The sequence below is a fragment of the Sardina pilchardus genome, chromosome 2 (genome assembly GCF_963854185.1).
Source record: "Sardina pilchardus chromosome 2, fSarPil1.1, whole genome shotgun sequence".
Taxonomy (NCBI): domain Eukaryota; kingdom Metazoa; phylum Chordata; class Actinopteri; order Clupeiformes; family Clupeidae; genus Sardina; species Sardina pilchardus.
In genome coordinates, this window is record NC_084995.1 from 2,106,403 (window position 1) to 2,121,818 (window position 15,416).

The 15,416-nt window shown below is 41.6% G+C and overlaps 1 protein-coding gene across 4 annotated transcripts in view; it reads left to right on the forward strand.

Moving 5' to 3' along the window:
• The window catches only part of tbc1d1 (TBC1 (tre-2/USP6, BUB2, cdc16) domain family, member 1), a 47,087-nt gene extending 34,735 nt beyond the window's left edge, over positions 1 to 12,352 (forward strand). For all 4 annotated transcript variants that reach the window (XM_062516155.1, XM_062516172.1, XM_062516163.1 and 1 more), the window contains 8 exons: positions 1,760 to 1,966; positions 2,930 to 3,091; positions 3,524 to 3,682; positions 3,956 to 4,200; positions 4,371 to 4,530; positions 7,466 to 7,635; positions 8,658 to 8,834; positions 11,401 to 12,352. In XM_062516155.1, the coding sequence (XP_062372139.1) occupies positions 1,760 to 1,966; positions 2,930 to 3,091; positions 3,524 to 3,682; positions 3,956 to 4,200; positions 4,371 to 4,530; positions 7,466 to 7,635; positions 8,658 to 8,834; positions 11,401 to 11,655 (1,535 nt within the window). In that variant the 3' untranslated portion in view covers positions 11,656 to 12,352. The remainder of the gene's footprint in view (positions 1 to 1,759; positions 1,967 to 2,929; positions 3,092 to 3,523; positions 3,683 to 3,955; positions 4,201 to 4,370; positions 4,531 to 7,465; positions 7,636 to 8,657; positions 8,835 to 11,400) is intronic.
• The last annotated feature ends 3,064 nt before the right edge of the window (positions 12,353 to 15,416 follow it).

Genomic DNA, 15,416 nt, shown 5'->3' on the forward strand with positions numbered 1-15,416 from the left:
ATCTTATTTCATTTATTGCTCTTAACCTTGCTCTTATTTTTGTATACTCTTATTTTCTTGTTTTATTCCATTTTACCTGTTTTATTCTATGTTGTTCTTATTTCTTTTTACTTATTTTATGAATTATTTAGTCAAGACCTGTGTATTCTTGGGCCCCCTTTTGTCAAATGTCCTGCCCAATTTCTGACTTCTTCAGTTGTAAAGCGCTTTGGGTCAACCTCTGTTGTATTTAAATGTGCTATATAAATAAAAGTGACTTGACTTGACTTGACTAGAGACTCAGGGCTGGAAGAGGTTGGTCTTCATCTGAACTCATTACATTCCCTAGAAATAGTCTGAAATAGAAATAAACATTCCACTCTGTATGACTATAAGTGTGTGTGTGTGTGTGTGTGTGTGTGTGTGTGTGTGTGTGTGTGTGTGTGTGTGTGTGTGTGTGTGTGTGTGTGTGTGTGTGTGTGTGTGTGTGTGTGTGTGTGTGTGTGTGTGTGTGTGTGTGTGTGTGTGTGTGTGTGTGTGTGTGTGTGTGTGTGTGTGTGTGTGTGTGCTCGCGTGCACACGCATGCCTGTGCTTGTGCGTGTGTGTTTGTGTGTGTTTGGGTGTGGTTTAGTATTCATTGTGTATGAGTAGGTCTTACCCAGTCCCATTGCAATACCAGGGAGGTTGAAGTCATGTTGACCTAGTTTGTGTGGTGTTTTTTCACTGGGCGTTGGTTGGTGAGACTGGCTGTTTGCAGAAGATGGGATATGGTATTTATTTGGCTCCTACTTACGTCAGTGGCTCTCTCTTTTGTGTGATGGCTTTTGGATTGCTGTTCTACAGAGATGGGAATGTATGTCTTGTCATTGCATCATCAAACTCTTAGCATGTTTGCTTTGAGATGTTCAGAATGACATAAAGAGGAAGAGCTACAGAAGGCTTATAAATGGCCATGAGCTCCACCCAGAGGGGTCACTTTGCTGTATTTTACTGGGCTGATATGAGAGCAGGGCGTCTCTGTTTATTCAGAACGGCAGTGTGTGTGCTGAGAGTTCACTATTTGCTCAGTGAGTAAAAGTGTTTTCAGTAGACCTTGAAAGGCCACACGCTTGTGTGTGCTTGTGGAAGTCAGTGTGTCAGAACATGTTTAAACACCCTTGCACATACACCCTTGGACTTACTGAGCCAAACATTATTTAAACATAATTTAATCTCCTTCCACAGATATGTAAGGATCACACAGAATGCTTTCACGTATAGAACATACAAAGGATAATTATCTGAGTCCCAGTGAATTTGCACACGCTTGTGATTATTGTCAGATAAGAATAAAGTGGCATTTATCACACATTGTGCATGTAGGTGTTTGAACAAATGGGCACAAGAGTGGTTTGGTGAGCCCATATGTCCAAGCATTGGCAGTGTCGCAACACTGATGGTCTTGGTGACAAAACAGTCTCTTTATTAAAAATGTCTGTATTTATTCATTTCAATTCATGGATTTGAGTGGGAAGGCTTTGATAAAATTCTGAGATCCGTCGCAATGTGTTTTCTGCCGGTTATTTAAAGGAGATGGATTTTGAAATCCTAGTATGACCCATTGGACCCATGTAAAACAACAGTTTGACTGCAGTAACTATAAGCACATGATGAAATATTTAAGTCACAAAGCAACAATGGAACATGCAGTGGTGAACTATAGCCATTATGCCACAGTAGAACTCATTTTATTATGGTGCAACAGTATTTTCTCATTGACACTTTTGCCTCTCCATTCAGATAGAGGAGACTGTGCTCTGGATGTTGGCGGTGCCCTGGCCTTGGGAGGTGTGTCTGGGAGTGGGCTCAGTGCTGACGGACAGCTGGGATCTGTGCCAGAGGAGCGCAGGCGGCGGAGTGGCCCGGAGATTAGAGAGCTGTGGAGGAAGGCCATTCTGCAGCAAATCTTACTACTGAGAATGGAGCGGGAGAACCAGAAGCTACAAGGTAATGGAGACATACAGGCACACACAGACAATAGGCGCTAGAAACCACAAAGCAACACAGACCCTGGTAATCCCCCGCCTTTTCCTGCAGTAGATAAACTACCTCCGGGAAATTTTGACACACCCAGTGAGCCAAACACAGTCTCCATGAGTTGACAGGGTGAAAGGCTTGCCTGGCTGGACTTCCTCTATCACATAATCAACGACAAGAATGATGCCAACCCTGCCAGCTCTACTGACCCAGAAACTTGAGCCTGGCGGCCTATGAGTCCTTTGCTTAGACATGCCTCTCCTCTCTGTTATTGCCAAAGAGCTCTCACCTGCGCTACAGTGTATCTGTTCTGAGAAACCCATGAAAATTCAAATTCTAAAATTTGACTTCTGAAATGTGACAGATGTATTAACATATGAATCAATTTGTCACTGAGTAGGATTAGGTCAGAACAACATGTCAACAATATAAATGGGATCCGTGTCCGCTGGCTAAATTAGCCAAATTCAAATCCAATGAAACTGCTCATGACCATAATTGTTGTAAATATGGGGTTGAGTAGGGGTTAGGCTTTTTTTTTTTTAGTATCACATTTATTGGATAATGGGTAAAGTTTTTACTCATTCCCTGAAGTGGTCATTGCCCTTACGTAGTTCTTGCAAAAAAATATATAAATGTTGTAACAACTGCCCACAAGTCCAAAGTCCATTTTAAGATGTTTGCATGAGCCAAAGAATTCCATGACATTTAAATAAACCAATTGTTTCCCTGTTGTAAAGTAAAGATAAGCTCAGTTGAAGAAATCAATGTTGTTATTTTTAGAGGTTCATGATGTCATCTTTTCATTATTCTTTCAAGCTCAATCCTGGCAAAAGGAGTGCAATGTCCTGACTACATTGGACATTGCACTCCCTTTGCTAGAATTTGGTTCAATAGTTCTATTTACTCAGCTAAATATTTCTATTTGTATAGCCTCCGAGAATGATCGGCAGAGTCGGCGGCTGAAGTTGGATTATGAGGAGATCACTCCTTGTTTGAAGGACGTGACCCTGGTGTGGGAGAGGATGCTGGGCACACCTGGGAGGGCAAAGGTCAAGTTTGACACAGAAAGCATCCACAGTGCTGTGGGGCGGGGTACGTTAACTGCGACTGCGTCAGTGTGTGCAAACTGAAATAATTGATCAACTATTTCTTTTTTCTCCTTTTTTTTTTAAAGCCCTAAATGATTTCTGAGGCATTCTGTAGCTATCATTATCTGTCTTTCATCAGAGCCATTCATGTGAGAGGTTGTAAGCTGACAATATTGCGATAGTGCCATTATGTGATCACATGTTGGGACGTTTCTGTGATGATGATAATAAATTATGTTTATGTGAGGCTTGATTTAATAGGGTGCTGTTGGTATGTGTTGATGCACATTTCGCTTGTGTTGGTGGAAGAGAAGGCAGATACGATTTCATGTGTCATTATGACTCACTGTGTAAAAAGGGCTATGCAAATATGTTGTAAGTTCTTTTCTTATTCATATGAGATTAAAATCACAGTACCTTGGTATTTGACATGAAGGAGTTCCACGCCAGCATCGTGGTGAGATCTGGAAGTTGCTATCAGAACAGTACAACCTGAGACAGCAGGTGCCCAGCAAGAGTCCCAGCACTGATACACCTTACAAAGAGCTGCTCAAACAGCTCACTTCACAGCAACACGCCATACTGATTGACCTAGGTAAGTGTCTGACCAGACATACACACGCTTTCGTCTTTGTCTTGTAGCTGAAGAATATTATACAAAGATTAAACAAGATATTATAGACAGATCCTCATAAATGCAGATTTCCCATAAATGCAGTACATATGCACACACACCAAAGCACATAGCTGGACATAGATATTTCACAACAGTGGATTACATAAGTGAACTTACATACAGCCTCAACAAAACTCTAAAAGGGATCCCAAAAGCATCAGCTGTGTGAAATAGTATGGTTTCCTTCCACAGGACGCACATTCCCCACACACCCGTATTTCTCCACTCAGTTGGGTGCAGGGCAGCTGTCCCTGTACAACCTGCTGAAGGCCTACTCTCTCCTGGACCCCGAGGTGGGCTACTGCCAGGGCCTGAGCTTTGTAGCCGGAGTGCTGCTGCTGCACATGGGTGAGGAAGAGGCCTTTACCCTGCTCAAGTTCCTCATGTACGACATGGGACTTCGCAAGCAGTACCGCCCAGACATGATCATACTACAGGTACTACTGACCCAGTGTCCACATGGAACTGTTTTTCACCTCTACAGTAACTGTGTCAAAGCGATAACACATACTGCACATGCTCACAGCTGACATGCTACTGGTGATGTCATCTGAATGCAGTTTACCAGTAACCACATGAGCCTCAACACTACTTTTTCTTCTTTTAGATACAGATGTATCAGTTATCACGACTGCTTCATGATTACCACAGAGAGCTGTATAACCACCTGGAGAAGTATGAGATTGGACCCAGTCTTTATGCAGCACCCTGGTTCCTCACTGCCTTTGCGTCACACTTCCCCCTGGGCTTTGTAGCCAGGGTCTTTGGTAAGTGCAGAGAACTCTCTGGGGGTGAAGCAGGCTTAGTGGATGTGGGTTGGAATGACACATCAACATAATTGATTATGTCAATGATTTGAGTTGAATGTGTCTGTGTCACTTTTTGCGAATATATCCCCAATGATGGCTGCTACCACTTCAGGGCAAAATGTTTATGGAGTCATTTTCCAAAGAAACGGTGAAACACAAACAAGATTTTAATTGATTATCCATCAATGTGTGTATGTTGATGATGGCAAAGTGTAGAAAGTGTTTGATTTATGGAAATGAATTATTATGAATGGTAAATCATCCCAATTCTTAACAAATTCCAAATTAGATTAATAGATTAATTGACTCATCCAAAAGATGAACAGATTCATCTATATATAAAGTATAAAAATAATTGTTAACAGTAGCCTCAGGTTGCTTCCTAGAAAAGAGTCAGGTTTGGTCACCACTGCTAAAGCTTGCTTTGCTAAAATGTGTGTGTGTGTGTGTGTGTGTGTGTGTGTGTGTGTGTGTGTGTGTGTGTGTGTGTGTGTGTGTGTGTGTGAGACAAGCAGAGTACTACAGTACAGAACACGTGGGATACCTAGTTTCCTTCTAATCCATCTTCTGACTTCAGGCATGCTTTGCTGGATATGAACCAGTTGGTAACCTGCCAGGAAAAGAATATGTCTTACATTTTGATGCCATCTTCCTCTGAAACAATTATCGTCACTGAAAAACATTTCAGTTGAAAAACACTTTTGTTGTGGCAGAGCAGGGGTTGTTCACTGCTTGGATATGAGCCAGTTGATAACCTGACAAGAAAAGAATGTGTCTTCCTGTGAAAGAATTATTATCATTGAAAGTCATTTCACTAGAAAAATGCTTTTGTTAGACCTAAGCCCAACTAGAGCTCAAAACTAAACAGCATTAGTGCATTGTCTGTTAAAACATGGTAGGCCTAGTTGGGATACTCTGCAGATCACCAGCCCCTCACATTCTCTACCACCGATATGTGTGCGGCACTGAGCAGGACTAATCCACCTAAAGCACGAGATACACCAGCCCGACGGTTGGACGTCTGGAGGAGTTGGATGGGGTTGGGAAGAAATCGGTTCGGTGTGTAACAGTTCGTCGGAGGTGGTCGGGAGACTTTTTTCCCGTCGGGATCTCGTCGGGAGAGTTTGAGCTTGCTCAGTCGGGGCTAGCATCGGCATCGGGGTGTTGGACGGTTGGGGTACTCTGATTGGTGGTGTTTGTTGCTGCACCTCGAAATGAACCTTGGCTTGCTTTGTTTGCTAGTGTAGCACAGGCTGGTTTGGTTTGTTTTGTTTACTACTAGGCTAGTTGTTGGTTGCAAAACAAAATGGCTTGCTTTGTTTGCTAGTGTAGCACAGGCTGGTTTGTTTTGTTTACGACGAACTATATTGTGTGGGGCAGTAATATCCTCACTCTTGCACTTTCAGTTTCACTTTGGAGTGAGGATATTACTGCGCAGAGTCTAAGTGCTCCCAATATTATTCCGCCACACAATATAGTTATCCCTTTTACCTGCACTTAGAAATGCACCACGTTTTATTTTGTCTCACCATACTTGGTCGTGTGACTACTCGTGTAACTGTATTTTAATAGGGAAAACATGGAGGTGTTTGGTCACTTCTAACTTCACCTCTGTTTGGATCCTAATGAATGCATTGGGCTAGCTAAGCGCTATCAAAGTTGCGCCGCGCGCCAGAGCCAGTGAGGGCACGCATTGAAATGTGAGGGGTATGTATCAACTCGTCTTAATTAAGTGAATAACGTAGTTTAATATGAAAAAAACGGTGAAGTGTTCCTTTAAGGAGAAGAGCAATAATACACAACAATGTCAATTCAATCAATAACTTAATGAAAATAGCTAATTACTATGATTTACAAACCATAACACATAAGAAACAGTTAATAAACTAAGTGCATGTATGTATATGAACATAATGCTTTTAGACCCCTCTTGAAAGACCCAAAACTAGATGTTGGTGTTTGGCAATGAGTGAGCGCATCTCAGCAGAGAGAATCTGCTTGTCCGCGAGATTGTGTATGCAACAGTAGGACCCCACTGAAGCTTGCTTTGCTGAAATGTGTGTGTGTGTGACAAGTAGAGTATACTGTAGACTACACATATCTGCACTCGTCTGTGTTGTACCGGCACCCGTGCTTTTTGACGTGGACGATTATTAAATCGGTCTATATTAATGTTACTATAAGTTACTTGCAAAAATGTGACAAAATATTGTTTCATTGACACAGAGACATTTTTACTCCGTTTTAGTATGATTTTCCAAGAATGATGCCATTCAAACCAAATCATATTGTTTTAAAGAACTGTTCTGTTCTGTTCTGTTCAGAACACAACATTGGGGCAATCTGTATTTTACTGTGGGTTTGAATAATTAGACAGTGCACTTTGACATTTTCAAACCAATGTAATGAAGGTGAACCTCAACGGGTATAGCCTGAGCAGAGGTGTATTTTGTGCAACCAAACTACCATGTTTTAAAAGACACTTTCCCCTTCGATCCTTTTATTGCTGTGTCACTTGCCACTGAAGCACAGAAACTGGCGGTTAGAATGCTTTGATATGGCAGTGATCTGTGAAGTGCATGCAGGTGTGTGTGTGTGTGTGTGTGTGTGTGTGTGTGTGTGTGATAAATGAGGCTAGACAGAGATAAATGAGGCTATGTCAGGTTAGCCTTGTCAGGAGTAGCAACAGGCCCATTCCCATAATAATCTCACATGCCATCTCTGGTATGGGCACCAGGGTAGCAGCTCAGGTTTCACGGGGCTGTCTGCTGCATCTGCCTGAGACACAGCACTGGGATTTTGAAAATGCCATATTGTGCCCGTTGTGTATGAATATCATTGTTTCTGTATGTGATTCTTTCACTTTTATAATGTGCTGTATTATTTCCTTTAGACATGCTATTTCTCCAAGGGTCTGAAGTCATATTCAAGGTTGCTCTAAGTCTTCTGGGTAGTCATAAACCACTGATCCTGCAGCACGACAGTCTGGAGTCCATTGTAGATTTCATCAAGACAACGCTTCCCAATCTTGGCCTGGTGCAGATGGAAAAGACCATTAATCAGGTAATCAATGATCAGCTCTTCTATTCACATTCAGATTGTGTATGTGAGTGTGTGTGTGTGTGTGCGTGTGTGAAGGTATGATTTTCAGTGTACTCAACACGCACAACACATACAGTACTGATATGACGACACAGTTTTTTCCTTGAATAGATTGTTGCTTGCTGCTATGTCTTTTGTTTAATAAGGCATTCATTCCATCTTCAGCGACCTGCTACTCTTTCAATTCACAATGGTGACTAGCATTTTGTATCTCCCGAGTTATATTTTGCACACAGCGATTTCCATCAAATGATGTGTTTGTGTTTGTGTATCTGTATGTATTGAGGGTGTGTCTCTTTTAAGAGTTTAGTGGTGTACCACTAACACCTTTACTTCACCCCGCCCCATATGAACCCATGCATTGGGTGTGTGTGCGTGTAAAATTTGTATCTGTGGGTGACAAAACACACACTGGGTTGGGTGTGTGCTGTCTGTTTTCCTGTGGAAGACACTCAGTAGGTAGCGGAATGGACCCTTAATAGAGTAAAAAACAATAAAGGTGAATTATGTTTATTGTGCGTAAAAGCATGCCTCTTCCCTTTTCCCTTTCTGTCCATTTATTCAAGACCACTATATACCCTTTAGCTGTATGTGAATTGTTTAGAATGTCCAAGTGTTGAAGCTTGGACCCCCCCATCCCCCCTCTGTCTTTTACAAAGGGCCTACATTTTTGGTTTCTTGTGTCACACATGCATACACACAGTCAATTGCACAAGTACGCAGGTACTGCTCTGTATTGGTTGCTATGTTCATGTTGTTTCTCCAGAGACGTATAGATGGTCTTTGTCTCTACACATGTCTGAACTAGCCACACTCACAGATTCCCTTTGTCTCTCACACATACAGACACACTCACTTCTTTTAAGACATGTTATCTGTATTGGTGATTCATCAGCCTCCGTAAGCACCAGCTCTTACTTCTGCCTCTGCCATTTAGTCTTTAACTCTGGTGTTACATATTTCTCCATCTGACTGTTTATCAGGTTTTTGAAATGGACATCAGTAAACAGTTGCAGGCCTATGAGGTTGAGTACCACGTCCTCCAGGATGAGTTGGTGGACAACATCTCAACCCTCAATCAATCACAGCGAACGGCCCAGCTGGAGAAAACCAACTGCAGTCTCCGACAGCAAAATATGGACCTATTAGAAGAGCTTCAGGTACCAAAAACATACATATGTTTTTACGTTTCGGAAAAGAAATGTTTACGCCAGTGTAACAATATTATGCAATATCTACTGTATGACGATTATTAGGGTCACACTAGGGTTTAATATTTTTCCTGAAAATTCGATGAATCAGATCCTGGGAAATGACAACCCATTTCCCGGGAATCCCGGGAAATATCTTTTAAAAAAATAGATATTTTTTTAGCCCAAGCAATGTATCGATATCATTCAAATATGCAATCCCATTCACAAATTGATATTTTCTGTATTATTTGTATCATTATCAGGGCAAAAGAACACAGTTTATGTTCATCAACAAAGTCTGCAATGATCAATTCTACTGCGTAATTAAGTGAGCTACGTTCGTTACCCCTGCAGCAGCGCTAATTCTGAAATGCCAGTTGGATTGTCTGTGACTTGTCTTCTGAAAATCTATGCAGCCCTTATAAAACCAATATTTTACAGCATTCAATTACACAAACTAACGACATCTGCTAAAGTAAACCATTGAATGATTCTTAAACCATTCTAAATGGAATCCATTCGGTGGCTATTGAGAAAGCGGCTGCAAACGGGAACAAATCACTCGAAGTTAACCAAATAGGCTAGTTCTTCTTTAGGGCAGGGCAGGCGTATTTCTCTTTTAAACACATCCAAGTCCAACTATATTAAAGAAAAGGATCCACCGAAATGTACAACTGTGCACTGCAAAAAGACAGGGCAACATACAGTTTAAGCTATGTCGGCCTACTCTTCCCACAACCTCAGTATTTCATGAATGATACTGCAAAGGTGTTGGGCTATTTCTGATGGATTGGATATAGCTAGAATAATATAAAGTTTCCAAAGATATAATGTTTCTATAGTACAGCATGTTATTACCTCCGCCAAGGAGGTTACAGTGAGGAGAAAATATATTTGATACCATGCTAAAGTTGCCTAAAAAGAGGAATAGAAAATCATCATTTGACAATTGATCTTAATGTCTTAATTAAAAAAAATAGTAAAAATAAAACCGCTAAGTACACCAATTTTCTTTGTGATTGAAGAATGTATCGTAAATAAATAAATGTTCTTCCTAAATGCTAGGGGGAAGGAAGTATTTGAATCCCTATGTAACCCTATGGGAATTTAACACATAGGGGCAGGCAGAGGCAGAGTTTTATTTTTTAAGGCCAGCTATTTCATGGATCTAGGATATTATGCATCCTGATAAAGTTACCTTGGCCTTTGGAATTAAAATAGCCCCACATCATCACATACCCTTCACCATGTTTGATGCTCATTGAGCTCAATGCAATTCAAACAAGCTAATAGGCCTACTAGAAAAAGCACCATGCCAATCCCTAGCTATGGTAACGGGTATGTGATGATGTGGGGCTATTTTAATTCCAAAGGCCAAGGGAACTAGCCTGACGAGCCAGACCCGCATCAAGATGTAGGGTCTGGACACTCACCGTAGACAGGGCTCAATCGGAGGGGTGGGATAAACAGTTGTTTTTCAAATTCCCTCCCCGCAATAGGATAACGCTAAACGAATCATCTTCTTGTTTTCAAGTAGCAGGATGCGTAACCTTCCCTCTCCACGCAATAGGATAACGCTAAACGAATCATGTTCTTGTTTTCAAATAACAGGATGCGTTACCGTTTCTGGTCGCATGTCAGTCTGGTCTTCTGGTCGCATGTCAGTCACCATTATGTTAAGCCCTGTGATTGGCACGCTGGTGCTGGGGGTTCTCAGCTCCCTGGCTCAATGGATCGTGCCTAGACTGCCCCGCCAGCCAAATTACATTTGCTGCCGCTAGGGGCGTCTAGATTTCTAGGCTACAAGGGAACTTTATCAGGATGCATAATATCCTGGATCCATGAAATAGCTGGCCTTTAAAAATAAAAATCTGCCTGCCCCTATGTTAACCCTATGTGTTAAATTCCTAAACATTTCCCCTCCTTCGTTTTTACGAATGACGAGCAAACAGACATTTCAAACAAGCGGGAACAACATCACACAAACATGCTGTTTTACCTTGGTGAAAGTGAAACCGAAGTTTTCCCACATATCCACGTTGGTCTAAGTGTTCAGAAATACTGTAGTTGTGTGAATCCGTGATAAAACCTCTGTTTTCATGTAAGCTAAACGAAAGGCCAAACTGCATGAACAATAGTATACATTCATAGCCATAGCGTTTCTGTTGCAATCAAAATCAACCTAAGCGTGAAGCCGTGAACGTCACACTTGTTCATCTGTCCATCACCGTGTAAAGCCCTCCCTGATAATTTGATTGGTCCGGTTAGATCTGTACAGCGCATAGTGCAAGCCCAACGGAGAAATGCCAGACCAAACTTCTCCGCTGGAAAATTATGTTTAGGTGGGGCTTTAAAGTCGACATGTCGAGTTTAATTGGCAAATGGCAAAAACATTTTTTTTCTTCATGTGTGGCCCTAATACTCCGGCGTAAATATCAGACAACCCCGACTAAAATCTCTTTTCTGATTGTAGTACAAGCACGTGTCTAAGTTTTGTAATGGCCTCATGACATCACGTCTGTGTTAATTACAGGTGGCACATGCAAAAATCCATTGGTTGGAGACTCGTGTCGAGGGTTTGGTAACGAGTGAAAATGCTCTTCAGAAAGAGATGTGCGGTCTTCAGCAGGATAAAGCCTCCCTGCAGGCCACCGTATCCCACCTTCAGACTCAGATGCTAGACCTCGGCCTCCCTCTAGACTTTGGACCTGAACACTACCACCAGGACTCTGATCCAAACCAGTTACACAACCAAAATCAGCCTCAGAGAGCAAGTCCTAAGCTATGACCAACTAGAGCACCACTCCCTCCATAACTCCTCCAGCTTCACTGCCCACCCACCCCCGAGGCACACTAGTTGATTTTAAGTGAGTGTCGGTCAATCTGCTGTTCTTTTCTTTTCACTGTTGTCACAGTGACTGTGGCACTAGATTACTTTAACTTCTATGCACTCCAGATATATAGTGATGAAAAGCAGCCCTGAATGACTATTCCTAGATGTCTTTGATGGCATTTTTCACAGATGTGAGATGCCTTCTTCCTGGGCAAAACAAAAGAAAAAAATGTCTACATGAGAGGACTCCATGTGGCCTGGCATAACCCTGCTTTGCACAAGTTCTGTTTTAAATTAAATGTATTTGTTTCACTTTTCATGTTCTTATATACATACATTTATATGCTCTGACAGCTCAGAAGATTCTTATTAAGTTCTTGCACCCTATTTGTACAAGTAACAACAATACCTATTAAAAGTCAAAGGAATCTTCATGACAAAGAGTGTTATAAGACTGTTGGTATTTGTAGTGTCTTATGCGTGAAACATAGCAGTTGAGGAAGAATTTTGGCTAATGGATTGAATGTTCTGCATAAGGCTCCTAAATGTATGAGTGCTGTTCTTTTCTGTATGAGTGCTGTTCTTTTCTGTGAATGCAATATTGTATGACGTTTTGATGTTTGTACATGTAAATACATTTATGTTTTCTGTATTTATTAGAGAAACACTTGAGTATTTTCATATTAGAAGGTATTATGTAAGAGAATGTTGTCCCCCCCGCCACTCTTAGAAGGACTTGCATTACCAGAGGCCATGTACCGTGCAAGAAAGAACACAGGGTCCTATACCGTGCAAGAAAGAACACAGTCAAGGAACACACATAAATATTAGCTACAGAGATCTCTCTGATTTGCATAGAAGACCTGTTAACTCAGAGTTGGCAATGTGTTAAAGCTGATGCAGCCATGATGGCTTGCAAATCTCTCTCTCTCTCTCTCTCTCTCTCTCTCTCTCTCTGTGTTTCATATGTTTTTGTCTTTGCATGGTGTTACTGATCATGATTGCCAGTGTAATTGCTGTTATTTGCTGTTTTCTTTTTCTTTTCAATACAAATATTTATGTTGACCAGCACCATGCCGATGCAGGTAGTTTCTGGAATAGTGGACTGTAGAGCAGGTGAAAGTACATGAAAGAGCACAGCTGAAAGAAGGAGAAGAATTTAAGTCACAGAGCAGTGTTTTGTCAGTATTGCACCTTTAACTTCAGTTAGCCTGAAACCCACTGCTCCCATGTATATGGCTGAGTTTAATGGTGGGATGGTAGTGTGTAGCTTTACACTGGCCCCGTTTACTGTCTTCAGCATTGTAGTTTAGGTATGACAATGCATTCGTGAGAATGCGTGCAACAGTAATAAGTCATAAAATAATAATGGGTAATAATAAGTAATAAAATAATAATAGGTTCTGCATGCAGAAGAATATGAAGTGTTTGTCTTCCCACAAGTGGAGCAGTGATCTAGTGCTAGATGTAGTCTCAGTCTTTCTCCTTCTCTACTCCCACCTCTGCTCGTGGGCTCTTTTACTATCGGCCTCTAATGCTCCAGGGAGGAAACATAGCACTGTGGACACACCCAAAGCCACACACCCGAAACCCCTACATTTTGTTGTAGTTCATTCCAGGAAGATCACTGCTTTTATGTCAGAGTGAGACTCATGTCTGCAGGGTGTGTGTGTGTGCGCGTGTCTGTGTGTGCGTGTGTGTGTGTGTCTCTGTGTGTCTCTGTGTGTCTGTGTGTGTGTGTGTGTGTGTGTGTGTGTGTGTCTGTGTAAGCGCGCTGGGAGGGTGTTCGGGACAAGGGACAAACAGATGTATTGACAGAGCCTGTAGTCACACCCAAAATGTGGCGCCTGACCCTGTCCGGTGAATCTAAACTCTACTCTGCCTCCACTCCGACCAGCCTCTCCAGACGTCACCTCAGCCCTTATTTGTTTAGCAAAGTCATTCGTTTAAACTTGTTCTTTTCTGAGATATTCTGATGCTTTATTCAATTTTTTTACTGTAATTATCTACATCTCACACTTCATTAGTAGTGCAGCTATCCATCAAATTATTATCACGATGTATGATAAAGATGTTTTGACTGGAATGTGTGTTGACCAATAGGCAGAGCCACATATACTGTATGTTGGTTACCTTATGCAACCTTCATATCTGTGCTGTGACTCTCCTGGCCCAGTATTTCTGTCTCTATAGGCAAATTCTGTGACAGCGGAGAGGTGTGGCTTCTTTGGCTTTCAATCACGTAAGATTTGCATATACTACTCAAAACTAGACCCCTACATAGATAGCACATTGACTTTACAAATGAACTCCTTTGGATTGCCTCACAAGTATACACAGCCAGCAGGTGTTCATGTGTGAAATGTAACCTGGTTCCCCACTAATTACATAATTGAACATCATTACAAAGGAGCAGGATGATGCATGTCTCTTTTCTGACCTAGTTCAGACTGTCTCTAGATTACTAGATGACAATTGTTTTGCTCTCATCTTTTGCAATTATTCCAGATCTGAGAAGCTTCATAGGTAATTATTGCATTATTTGGCTAACTGGGGGCAGTTCCCTCATGGCTTACCACTAGACCACCACCACATTGAATGTTGTTAAAATGTTGAAAATATGCATGGACCTATGTCCTTCATATCGTCCATTCTAGTAATATTGTCCCAATGTTGTTTTAATTATGAATTACAAGTTTCCTATCATTGTAGTTTATTTTTAATGTTTGGTCCACTTGAAAATATCAAGATGGGGTGTATTCATGTGTCTCTTGATCAAGAGGCAAATATCTGAACTGTTTGAGATGAGCTCTGGTATGATATTTGCCATTACCTCTCTTTTCCTCTCTCTCTCTCTCTCTCTCTCTCTCTCTCTCTCTCTCTCTCTTGCTGCCCAACCCAGGCCATGACATTTCCACTGAACACACCAGGAAAGCTGGCAGGCTTAACAGGCAGCGCTGCCAACAAGGAAAGCTGGCATACGTTTGTCACAGGAACTCCCTCCACCCAGTGTATAGTGTGGACTGGGGTGATGTCAGGAAGTGAGTCTATACATAATATGTGTGCTACCTTCACCACCTCTACCACTTGTTATATTGGCTACCTCTAGGTTTCTGGGTTATAATGGCTGTTCAATTGAAATGATTGCTGTTTCTTTGCAGTGGCTTGTGTATGTACGTACATTGTGTACGTGTGTGTGTTTAACCAACCACACGGCCTGAACTGCCAGGACACGCCCAACTTGCAGCACTTTCAGATTGGATGGTGAATGCTCTAAGGGAGCTAAAACGGGTGCTAGCACCTCTTGACTACCACAAAAATTAGGCCTACCAACAAACACCAACAGTTGGGTCATTGTGCACCATCTGTTTTTGTTTGTCAATCTTTCTTGAATGGATAAGACACATAGCCTACTTAAGTCTTTTGTTTCAATGAGCCTGCTGAACAGTGTGTAGCTGGAAGTTGTTTTTTAGCAGCGTTCTAGACTGCACATTCACTAGCGCATCCCTTAAGGCATGGAGAGGAGGGAGGTTTAATGTAGGCTATTAGACACAGGCCTACTGCACACCTAAAGTACCAGCTGCATCAGATATGCAGCTGTCTATCAATGTTATATTCGATTCATCTGTATTTAAATTCTAACTGAACTTAAAAACTTATGACGGTATTTAGAAATATTTCCATGATTTTATTAGACCTATGTGCAGACTCTTCTG